This window comes from Sturnus vulgaris, chromosome 9 (assembly GCF_052056855.1).
Source record: "Sturnus vulgaris isolate bStuVul1 chromosome 9, bStuVul1.hap1, whole genome shotgun sequence".
Classification (NCBI taxonomy): domain Eukaryota; kingdom Metazoa; phylum Chordata; class Aves; order Passeriformes; family Sturnidae; genus Sturnus; species Sturnus vulgaris.
Window position 1 is genome coordinate 28,155,562 of NC_142251.1, and position 12,615 is coordinate 28,168,176.

General features: G+C 46.2%; 1 protein-coding gene across 3 annotated transcripts in view; it reads right to left on the minus strand.

The window, feature by feature from the left end:
- Positions 1-258: 258 nt before the first annotated feature.
- PRRX1 (paired related homeobox 1) overlaps positions 259-12,615 on the minus strand; it is a 37,644-nt gene continuing 25,287 nt past the window's right edge. For all 3 annotated transcript variants that reach the window (XM_088170283.1, XM_088170284.1, XM_088170285.1), the window contains exons 2-4: positions 7,890-8,065; positions 6,217-6,398; positions 259-1,294 (exon numbers count right to left, since the gene is read on the minus strand). In XM_088170283.1, coding sequence (XP_088026409.1) covers positions 1,156-1,294; positions 6,217-6,398; positions 7,890-8,065 — 497 coding nt within the window. In that variant the 3' untranslated portion in view covers positions 259-1,155. The remainder of the gene's footprint in view (positions 1,295-6,216; positions 6,399-7,889; positions 8,066-12,615) is intronic.

The window sequence follows — 12,615 nt, forward strand, 5'->3', positions numbered from 1 at the left end:
TGCACGTTCCCAAGAGCCACACGAACCAGGTTGGCTGCAGGGGAGATCCTTGCTGTGTCCTCTGAAGCTGCCCACGGGGAAAAAATCTGCAAAGGAGCGTGGCTCCCTGCAGCACCACTTCTCTGGGGTTTCTCACGGGAGGATTGCCTTTTCCAGCATTGCCCAAGGCTGCAGGGAAGAGCTCTGACAGGGTGAGGGAGGCTGTGGCTGGAATTTCAATGCACCAGCTCCACCTGGATGCAGCACAAACATCCTGAAGGCTTTCAATGGATTTTATTTTGTTTAATAAAAAACACCAACCAAGCTTGCATGTATTATCTTATATATATAAATATATACAGTATATATAAAACAAATGCATCTGGACAACGCCTTTCCCTGTGGCACAAACTGTAAGGCATAGAAAGGAGTGTCCTGACAGTCCTGTTCTTGGCACTACACAGAGATCCCCCTGCTGCCCTCCCCCTGCTCACACACCCACGTTGGCTTTGCTCTCTCCTTTGGCTTTTTGAGGCAGCAGTGCTGGGAATACTCAACAAAACAATGGAGCCCTGCAGAGCCCAGGGAGGTTTTCCAGGCGACTCAAGACAGCAGGAATCCATCTTGTTGCATGAATGGGCTGCTGGCAGACTGATAGGAATGTGCTGCCTCTGTGGCACAAGGGACTGGAGGGATGAGGGTAGGGTGGGTATCATGGAAATTGGTGACCAAACAAATTCTTCTTCTAGGGTGAGCTGGGGCAGCGGGGAGAGGAGCAAGCTTTGCATCTCAGCACGCTGGTGGTGGCACGTGTCCATGAGCTGAGATTGGCAGGGGTTTCCTTCTGCAGTCCCGTACAAAAATGGAAACCAGCGAGGCTGAGACTGTCCTTTACTGAAGAAGCTCGTAGTATATTGAGCAGAAGCAATAAACCCGACGATAACAAGAAAAAAACAAAACGGTGGCATTATCCCAAAAGGAAGGAGGAACCTTATCACTCACAGGTTCTGTTTGCTCCCCATGTTCAGTTCTGGGTGAGGGTTGGCTTTTTTTTTTTCTTCTTTAATTTTTTTTTTCCTTTTCTTTTTATTTTTTTTTTTCTCTTTTTTTTTTTTCTTCTGTTGCAAAGCAGGACGGGTGCTGTTGTGTTTTCTCCTTCTGCAAGGCCCCCAGCTGTTAATTGACTGTGGGCACCTGATTCCTCTGTAAACTATATTCCTTTGCCTTCAGTCTCAGGTTGGCAATACTGTTGGCCATGTTCATGCCCTGTGCTGGGCTGGCATTGGTACACGTGGCAGAGTAGGTGGCCATGGCACTGAGGGATGGAAAGAGAAACATCACGTCAGAAATCACCAGCAAAGCCTAAACCCTAAAAAATGTTGGTTTTTTTTTTTTTTTTCATACCTGTGGGATGCACTCCTGGTGTCAGCAGGGAATTACCACTTCCCTTTATTTCACACCCCTTTATTTAACTTTATTTCTTTGTTTTCGCTGCCATTCACTCACCCAGCACCAAAGCTGGTTGGAAGTCAACAGGAAAAATTTCCACTTTTCCAACCCAAAAAGGTTTGCAATGAGGTCAGCCTGCCACTCAGCCCATTGTCCTTAAAAATATTCCCACTGGAAGCAATGTCTTTTTGATGAGACCAGTTGCTGGTTTTACAGCCTGTGAAATCACGTCACTTCTGAAACACATGTTACACATTGAAGAAACACTCTGGGAAAAACCCATTTCAACAATTGTGATGCTTTCTGGTTTCAGCCTTTTGGAAGGAAAATTTCCACTTTTTTTTTCCCCTTTCAAAACTTCAGCTGATTATAAAGAGCACGTCCTAAAAGCTGAAGGAAAAAAACCAAAACATAAACCACTTTTTCTTCCTTTAAATGGCGACTTTATTCATGAAAAACATCACTTCTGACAGCAGAGGCTGAACAAAGATCTCCAACTCCTTTCTTACCCTACCAAAAAATCTGCAGAGCTGCTTTCCAGACCACCAGAAAACTTGTTTAATCCATGTGTCCCATGGGTTTCTGTGAAAAGCAGCAGCTCCCCCCACTCCCCAAAACTCTGCAAAATATCTGACCTGCTACATTTCCTTTACGTGGCTCCACAGATCCCAACGAGCTGAAAAGCACCACGTGAACTGGAGGTGCCCATTTAACACAGGATGTTCAGGAGGAAACCCCAAATTCTCTGCTCTGGTGCTGACTTTTCCATCTGCCTGCCCTGGTGCCTCCCAGCTGAGGCTCTGCTCCATCCACAGACCAAAAAATCAAGATGGGTTGGGATTTCTTCTGCCTTTTTGTCTTTTCCTTTTTCTTTTTTTTTTTTTTTTTATTTTTAAATCCTTCCAGCACTGACCTCCACAATTAGCAATGCCTTTGCAACAGCAAATCTCCCTGCAGGGACACGGAGGGTACAAAGCCCCACAAAGTTTAAATAAAGGTGGTGGCTACTTAAGCCCATCTGCTTCCACAGGGTGCATCTCTCCCTTGCTTTTGAGCTGGAAGAAATTTGGAGACCTCCAAGGGTACTCTAAGCTAGAGAAAACAGGAGTTTTCAGGCAGGGGTGTAAACTGTCCCCATCCAAAACCAGGTTGCTGGGCTGGAACTCCTGGGAGCTGCCAGCTCCCCAGAGGTGTGGGGAAGATGATTTCACCTATTGATGCCAAGTGAAATCCCTGCTAAACCAAAAATCTCCAGAAGTGCTTTCTTTCATCACGTTATTCCACCGGGAGCAGTGCACAGGAAGGCTCTGAATAGCTTGAGGGTTGTTCCAGAGGCTCTCCAGGGTCTAATAAGGGTTGAAGTCACCCTGCTGCCCCCTCCCTCCACCCCACTGAGGCAGAGAAAAATCTCCTTCCTTCACTCAGCTGCCTGCTTTCATGAAACACAGAGGAGCATCGTGTTTCTGAGACCTAAAATCTTTTTTTTTTTCAAATAAGGTTTTCAGTGGCCCGTGGAGTCAAAGGTTGCTGGAGTGGGAAGTGAGGGCTGCCAGTCTTGTTTTCTTAGGAACCTATGCTAAAAAATGCCCAAGCAAAACATTTCTCAACTTCAAAAAAATAACAGCATCTACTTGGTTTGTCTGTGTGACAGCAGAGATCTGCAAATAGCTCTGGCTGACCTGTGGCTGAATGTATTTGGAGAATAAACACGGGCATTGAAAACTTTCCCCAGATCTAAGAGTAAAAGCAGCCCTGGCCGTGCAGCTCTCAGCCCTCCCCCAGGAGCTGCTAATTGTTAATCAGGGGCTGCTACAGCACTGCTGGGAAGATGGGGATGGGGCAGAGGGCCATGCAAACACGGCTGGAGGGTTTCAGTATGATTTCACCAACATGTGAATGACCTTACTGCACAGCTTTAATGAGGCTGTGACTGCCCAGCCCTTCCAGGTGAATGGGATTGCCAAGAGATGAGCAGGAGGATTAGGAGACCTGGTCTGAGGCTCCTGAGCATCCCACAGTGTGCAAAGCAGCTGCTGTGCTGCATGGTGGCACTCCAGCCTGCTCTGATGTGTCAGCTGCAAATGCCTTTGCTGAAACACCCTGGCTTCAGACAAGACAAGGGAAGGTGTGGGCAGGCACAGCCTGGAGCTGAGGGGCTGAAGAGCCATCCCCAAGGCTGTCCCTTCTCCCCTGCCCTCCTCAGCACATCCCAGCTGCTGCCAGACACCTCAGGCAGCCAGGGTGCCCTTGGGAGTTACCTTTGCAGGGTCTTCCCCTAGCAGTGATTAACAACATCTTGGGAGGGATGAGCTCTCTTTAAAAGTGTGAAAGGTAGAAATAATAATATAAAAACGCTCCCTACATGAGCATTCCCTAGGGATCTGCTGCTGTGGCCAGTGCAATCTCACTAGAGTGGGGAAGGAACTCGCTTCCCTTCCCTGATCTCCCCTCCCCAGAATGCTGCAGCAAGGAACACTTCACAGGGAGAAAGCCTTAACCCCCCAAAAAAAGGGATTTTGACAGAGAGCAGTCCTCAGAAAAAAAAATCCAAAGGATAATGCATTTCCTGAGACGAAGCTGGTGGCCACCAAAAACATCCTTTTCCATATCTGGAGTGGGTGGATCTATAGCTATAGACAGATCTAAAGATATAGATGGATATAGATAGATATAGATATAACTCTTTCTTCTGGAGATACAGGGTGGATATGAGGAGGACCCCATGGAACTGAAGCAAGAAACAGGAAGACCATGTGTTTGCAGCTCTTACAGTGCAAACAACACTGGGAGCAAAAAGAGGGTCAAGGTGACCAAGCAAGAGGGGTCCTGTGCATGGTGTGGCTCCTGGAAGGCAGTGAGAAGCTGGCAGTGACCAGCCCAGATGAACAGGAAGAAATCCAGCCAAAATCTTCATGGTCCTGACCAACAATGAAGCCACTGTGCTAAAAAACACCCGCCAAGCTCATTTTTAACTGCCTGTGAGCCAGCTGGCTCCTCACAAACCAACACATCCTGTGGATCTTGTGTCCACACCCAGCTCCTGCAGAGCCAGGAATGGCACAGAGAGGCCTGTGATGTGCAGGGACATCCCAGCTCCTCCGAGACTGGGCTTGCCACATCCGTGCTCCTTTCCTGCCATCCCTTAAGCAGCCCTGGCCACAGGAGCTGGACACTGGATGCCAGGCTGTCACCTGGCCCTTAATGCAGGCAAAGCACAGTGCAACATCCACACACACACAAACTTGTGCTCAGGCAACAGCGAGAAATGTTCTCAGCAGCTCAGTGCTGAGCACTGCTCCACATGGATGGAGGGAGTTCCCGGCCCCTCCTGGCATCTCAAACCACGGGACAGCCACAGAACTCCCTCTCCTGGCCACTGTGCACTGGCTGAGCCCCCCCCCGTGCTCTGACATCCCCTCCCCCGGATCCGTGCCCCATGGAAACGTTTCCTCCTTGCTAGAAACCAGATGCACTAGGAAAAGCTTTCTGTTTCCGTGTATTTCTACCTGAGCCTCTTTGGAAATTTCCCGATTGCAGAGAGAGACACCCCGAGAAAAGAAAAGCTGCCAACAACAATGCTGAGCCAGGGCCACACTGCAAAACTGGACACGAGATGGGGTGGGAGCAGGTGGGGAAAACCAGTGGGATAATCAGGCTGTATCCTCCAGTTGTCCTGTGTGGATACATCAGAGCTGTCTGAGGGCCACTTTTGGGATGGTCCATTGTAAAGGGTATTTGCACCACTTAATCAGTGGTTTGTCTGCAGTTTCTTCTGTCTTCACTTAGAGTCAGGATTTAAAAGATGAAGGAGATAAATTTTCTCATGTTTGGGCCTGGTTGTTTATTAAATCTTATCTAAAGTACAGAGTTCTGTAACACTTCTAGCTACCAGCTAAAAGTGAGCAAAATGGAGCTGAATCGAGCTAGTTACAAGGTCTTTTAAAGCTAAACAGTCCAATAAAGAACTAACACCTATATAATTTATACTTCTGACCCAAAAACCAAACTCCTGTGACCCACAGTGCAGCACTAACTGTCCAACCAAAAACTGCCTGAAACCATGAAGAACAAGGAAGAAGACAGAGACAACACCCAAAATCCTCCATCTTGTCCTATACCTATTACTACATTATAAAACCCTCAAATTTAAAAATGTGAAATCATTCTATTCTATTCTATTCTATTCTATTCTATTCTATTCTATTCTATTCTATTCTATTCTATTCTATTCTATTCTATTCTATTCTATTCTATTCTATTCTATTAATTCTATTCTATTCTATTCTATTCTATTCTATTCTATTCTATTCCTACATTATAAAACCCTCAAATTTAAAAATGTGAAATCACACATCTATTCTATTTCATTCTATTCTATTCTATTCCATTCCATTCCATTTCTATTCAAATTCTATTCTATTTCTATTCAAATTCTATTCTATTCTATTCCCACATTATAAAACCCTCAAATTTAAAAATGTGAAATCACACACCTATTCTATTCCATTCCATTCCATTCCATTCCATTCCATTCCATTCCATTCCATTCCATTCCATTCCATTCCATTCCATTCCATTCCATTCCATTCCATTTCTATTCAAATTCTATTCCATTCCATTCCATTCTATTCCATTCCATGACTCTAACCCCATCATTTAAATTTGGAAGCTTTCTCCAACACCTCCAGCCAAAAGCAGTGCTCTCCAGGGGCTCAGTGCCAGCAAGCACAGAAAACCCCAAAATCCCAAGTTTCTGGGGTCCAGCAGCCCGTGGGGCTCCTCACTCACCTGTAGGGCGAGGCAGTGCCCCAGGACAGATAGTCAGTGGGTCTCGGGGCAGGCCGGGGCACTATGGGCTGCTCCACAGCTGTCACGTCCCCTGAGTAGGATTTGAGCAGGGAGGCGTTCTTGCTGGCCAGCATGGCCCTCTCGTTCCGGCGGAACTTGGCTCTGCGGTTCTGGAACCACACCTGCAGGGGGGGAAGAGCACAGAGCCACCAAACCATCACAGCCAGCTCTGCTGTGCCACTCATCCCTGTGTCCCTGTGCCCTGCAGCCTCTGGGAATGCTGCCTGATCCTGGGAACACCAAGGAGGGGACAACCCTCGTGCCTGCTCTGATGAAACCCTCACCTGAGTGTTACAACTTCCATTGTTATGAACTGGCTGTTCATAATTATTAATTTCACAATCATGATTAAAATCACATTTATTTATATTATTAAAATTTATTTAATACTTATTTACTTCATACTATTTAATAATAATTTATTTAATATTTACTTATTTATTTAATACTATTTATTTCTTTAATAAGTATTTATTTAATATTTATTTAATACTAATTTAATTAATTTAATACTATTTATTTCTTTAATAATAATTTATTTCGTATTTCATAATTATTCCTCTAATAATTATTTCTTTAACAGCACTTATTTAATATTATTGAAATCATGAAGATTTTGATATAGTACAGCCCGTCATCACTTTTAACTGCTTTTGTGGCCCCTGTGGAGCTTGTGTTCTCACAACATCATTCATGGATGGTATTTTAGTTTGTGGACAGTGTGATAAATACAGATTATAGTTTTGGCCTTGGCAAAATATTAAAGTATGCGTTATGCATCCTAATTTCAATTACAGTTTTAATTTTTAATTTTCATTAGAGTTACTTTTGCAGAAGTAACCGTAGCTGTCAAATAACAACTAATGCTTTCATTTTTGTAACTAACCGACAATAATAAGAACAACTCATAGACATAGTTGTGAAATAGCTAATGTTGGTTAAAGTTTTTGTGGAAATAGCCAAAGCTGTCTATATGATTAGGTAACATTTAAAGGAAGGATGTGATCGATAACTGTCAGCTGCTGAAGTGACACACAGCTGAGGAAGTGACACACAACTCTCAAAAAAAGGAAAAATTCGCAATTTCTGCACAAGCCAGGAACCGAACCAAGCTAAAGAATTCCAGGAACACGTAAACAAACAAATTCGAAGGAATGTTTGAATATGCATCATCTTTAGGAATCTGCATTTGACCAACTCGAAGGAAAAATATCTAAGCAGAGCTGTTATGGCTAACTGTGTGCCTCTGGCTAGGGCTGCTTGTTGTCCCCTTTTATCTTTAAAAACGCTGACGAGTGCAGCACAAGCCACGAGCTTGGTGAGCCTCGTGTGCCACACACACCTCGAGGATTCCCTGCTGCTTCCCTGCTGATGCCCAGGGGAGGTGGGAGCTGTGGGATTAGGGGTGGGAGCTGTGGGATTAGGGGTGGGAGCTGTGGGATTAGGGGTGGGAGCTGTGGGATTAGAGGTGGGAGCTGTGGGATTAGAGGTGGGAGCTGTGGGATTAGGGGTGGGAGCTGTGGGATTAGGGGTGGAAGCTGTGGGATTAGGGGTGGGAGCTGTGGGATTAGGGGTGGGAGCTGTGGGATTAGGGGTGGGAGCTGTGGGATTACCTGCACTCTGGCCTCAGTGAGGTTGACTCTGCGTGCGAGGTCTTCCCGTACGAAGGCATCGGGGTAGTGTGTCCTCTCAAAGACCCTCTCTAGTGCCTGCAGCTGGCTGCTGTTGAAGGTAGTCCTGTTCCTCCTCTGCTTCCTTTTCTTCTTCTCCTCTGAGTTCAGCTGGTCATCTAGGAGAGACAATTGGGGATGGGAAAAGTGAGGAAGGTACGAGCCCGCAGCCGCGGGGTGAACGACCTCAGTGGTTTCAGGAGGGAAAGGGCTGAGAAAGGGACTGGCAAAATTTCAAAATTTCATCCCCACACATTAACCACGCTGTGCCAGCCCCCACATGAAGAGGGACTGACCCCAAGCATTTATTTTTCAATTCCACTGCATAAGACTCGCACCAGCTCTCTCAAGCTACGCCAGGTCTCAGCTTCCTTATCTCCAAAGAGCAGCAAGAAAGCATCTCCCCATTCCTGACAACCCCGAAATCTTCTCTGATGGCAAAGAATCACAAAACGCTGTTGTATTGGCTTCAAATTGCCAAGGATTGTTCTCACAGGGATGTAATACAGCTCGCTGGGGTAGGAGTGTGTTGGACACTGTTAGTGAGGAGCAGCTGTGCCCTCTGCAGCATCCTCCTTGCCTTGCCAAGCCCAGCAAGGCGCTGAACAACCATCCATAAAAGAGCATGTATTGTTTTGTACCTGGTTTGCATTTACTCTGAAATTAATCAATACATCTGGATCACACCAGTATGTGTGGGGTGCCACCAAAAAAATCCACGTTACCCTGGGAGGGACCTGAGCCAATATTCACATCAGCATTAAAGTGTATTGATCCCTGAACCCATAAAGATGCACAAGCTAGTGGATCATATTCTAAGTTCATCACTGCACACCTTGGCCCGGGTGACAGTGTCACCACGGAGAGTCCCACTTTTTCCATGTACAAATATGACAGCTCCCCCTTGTCCCCCTCTGCTCCAGGGGGTGTGTAAGGCACGGGGAGGGGCTGACAAGGAAATTAAAGTCTGCAGTTGTTGTCCTCACCACCTGTTTGTGTTGCTTTTCACGGCCCATCTGGTACCAGTTACTGCACCTGAACACCTTTGGAGCAAGGCCCATCCATTTGGGAACAAAAGGACATTCCTCTTAAATTAAAGCAGGGTTTTCAAATTCCTTCAGGTTTACGGTGCCTCCATCCCTAATCCTCTTCCAACAGCCTGATGATCCCCAGAAGGCTCCTTTCCAAGCCTGGGCATTCCTGGGTGCAAAAACACGCCCTTGGTTTTCTGTATCCCAGAGGAAGCGTTTGGAGACCAGTTTTTAACAGGAACACTGAGTCGTAAAGCTGAGCTGGAAGGGACTGGCAGAGGCAGGGATGTGCAGGAAAAACAAAAGCATGTAGGAATTAAAGCAGAGCTACAGGTGAATCAGGTGCTGGGAAGCAAAGCAGAGGATCAGAGAGCAGAGCAGAGGGATGGGATTGATGGGATTTATCTCCTGCTTGTGCAGAACGCCCTGGTTTAACGCTGCCACAGGGTCCATCCCCTACAAAAAAGGAGAAAAACCCTGCATGCCCCTCTCTTGACTCATCACCAAACCCTTCTCAGAAGGGGTCAGCTCTTTCCCCCTGGCTCTGCTGGCCAGTTTGGACATAGCTGTGCTGCTGAGCACCATGCCACACAGCAAAGGAGCCTCAGGGCACAAACGTCCCTCCAGATGCCACGAACATTGCAAGACCAGCTGCTGGAGAGGCCAAAGACAACACAAAGGGCCTCCTTTGGAGTTACCCATTTCATGCCGTTTCCTAATCTAAACCCTGCCTATGCAGGGCATATGAACGAATCAATAAAAGCCTTCGGGACCCCTTCAGAATCCCTCGGAGGCTCTGCAGGATCAGGTTCTGCCCAGCAGACAACACCCGGCTGGAGGGAACACGAGCCCGAGGCTGTCTGGCCACTGCTCCATCCTGCGTGACAGCTACACATGAGGAAGGGTGAGCACATCCCCCTGGGGAGCAGGAAGAAGGGGCCAAAGTCTGTGAAAGGCTGGAGAACAAGAGTTCCCCCTGCCAAGCACGTTAACACAATTTGCCTGGTTTCCTCCCGGCGTAGAGCGAGACGCCGGCGGTGATTCACGGCTCACCTCGTAATTACTGAGCCCAAAAATAGGAAAGTGTCCGTGCTGGGTGACTCACAGCCAGGTCACCCCCAGGCCGGGCTGGCATGGAGCAGGGATGTGAGTCACCCCCCTTTTTTCCAGGACACAGCTGCACGGAGGTGACAGCAAAGCACAACCTGTGGAATTTTGGGATCTGCCGTCGCCGCGCCTCCGGAACGGCGCGAGACCCAAACGTCTACAGGAGCGACTTGGGTAGCAGGGGAAAAAAAATAATAATAATAACAGGATGTTGATCCTTGTGTTTTGCCATACACTGGTTACAAACTGCTAAATGAGGGACTGCACACACCCAAAGCCCAGCCTGCCTGCAAATGTCACCTTGCTCACAGCGCTGCCTCCAGCATGGCAGCAGGGCATTTCTTCTCCTCTGCCATCATTTCTTTATCAGGAAACAACGCTGAACACTGAAAAATGATTTTCCTGAGCAGTGTTGACAGCACTAGTGACTGGAGTCAGCAGAAACGCAGAGGACAGGAAAACAGCTCTAAAGCTTTTTGGGTCGGTCAGAAGTGTTTTGTCAATGTTCTTTTAATCAGAAAGATTTTTATTACATGCAGCTCTCTCAAAAGCTGAGCAGCTTGAAAATGTGCCTCGCAGAGAGATCGAAACGTGTGTTCTCCTCTCAGGAACCCAGCGCTGGAAAATCTGGGAATTTCATTGCCAAGTCCTAACCTTCCATGCTGGGCTAAGGGACTACATTTCCTGTTTCCACATTCGTGTTTTCCTATTTCTACATTTCCCCGTAACATGCAAGTCGTGGTGCCATACACAAGTGCACCAAAGCATTTTCAAGTGCTCCTAAATGATTCAGCATGAAATATCCAACTCTTTTTTTCCTCTTGCAGCGAGGCAGACCCACACTGACACTCCAATCTATTCTCCTCACTGCACAGTGCCTATAACTATCACTGGGGCACCACCAGGCAGCTCCTCTTGGGATGCCACATTGAAAATAAAATGCCTTAAAAAAAACCAAATCAGACTTGAGAACGAAATGCCTATGCAGGAGTTTCAAGATTGGTATTTTTTTCCATCAATATTTACAACCGCAACATATTTTAGATTTCCAGTTTGCAGGCATGCTTGTGCATACTTGCACTCATTCCAGGTCAGAACAAAAGCTAATTTCCAGATGGGATTTACACTGTGTGGGCAGTTTGGAAAAGTTTTGACTAGCTCTATTAAGTCCAGAACCAGTTATTATAGTTCATTAATTGGATCCGAATCGAAAGGAAACAATTGAATTTAATTAAGGGAGGGACAGAGACACTTAACCACACTATAATGTTCGGTAAGGCAGGGAAGATTTGTCACATCAGTTATAGAAACTGTAAACTGAGAAAGGATTCCAGGAAGAAAATAAGGAATTGCACTCTAATCACAGCCTTCAAAATAAGAAGCTAACGTTTGAGCACAGATTTAAGAACAAGCAAGACAAATGATCTCACAGTGGAAAAAAATAGTAAACTATAAATTAAAAAGGCAACAACTCAAAACTCTTCAGATACAAAAAATACTGCAAGCCAGAAAAGGTTTTCTTCCGATTGGTGAAGAAAGAAATGGGAGAACAGAAGGGAAAGGAACAGGGTTTTTTTTATTGGATTTAAACTTAAATTTCATGAAGCTTGAATAGAAATATTTCTGGGTGTTCCCCCAGCATCAGCCCTCCAGCTCCCAGCCCATCACACGCTCCCAGCCCAGATTTACTCACGCTCTGCTTTGCCTTCGATTCATTACATCCCTCCAAAACATTGCAACACTTTGGGTGCAGGGCAGCTTTGTCAACTGGAATCATGAAAACTCCAGCACCCAGACCCAAAATGTTTAATCAAAGCAAAAACAAGGCTCCAAGCAGAGGAATGGGAACATACAAAATCCACACGGGTGACAAAGCCCTGCCCTGCTGATTTGAGACAAAAGCTCACAGGGTTTTCCACCGGGAGCTCCATGTCCAGCAGCAGCGTCCAGTGTCCTTCCAGATGTGAGCAGGGACAGAAGAGGGGCAGGGGGACACAAATGGATAAGATTTCCTGCCCTGAGCTGCCTGAAATATCTTCAAAACCTCCCAGGAGAGAACAAACTCCAGCTCGTGTGTATTTCTGTGCACAAGGAAAGTATTTTTTGAATGGAAAAGAGATTTAACTTCAGGGCACATAAATGCTACCTGGAGAAGGTGTGACTACCCCACAGCAGCAGTGTAGGCAGTATGGAATGAAGGTAACACTTAAAAGGAAAGGGAATATGTTAAGGTAGGAGATGCCTACTAAGTCACTTCAGTGCAGCAGTGATACAGAGCCCAGCTGTACAGCAGTGATAACAGCAGGCTTTTATTTGTGACTACAGGTCAGACTACAGAGATTCTTGAACTATCATTTTCCTCTCTTTACACAACACCAGCCGAGCTTTTTTCCTAACCTCTGCTGTTTATTTGGTTTATTCCTGCACTATCTTAATGTTTAAATTATTCCAATTACACAGAAAATCCAAGGATCCAAAGTTCCAGTCTTAAGACTGGTTAAGAGCACCGGGAATGCAGAGAAAAAAAAAAC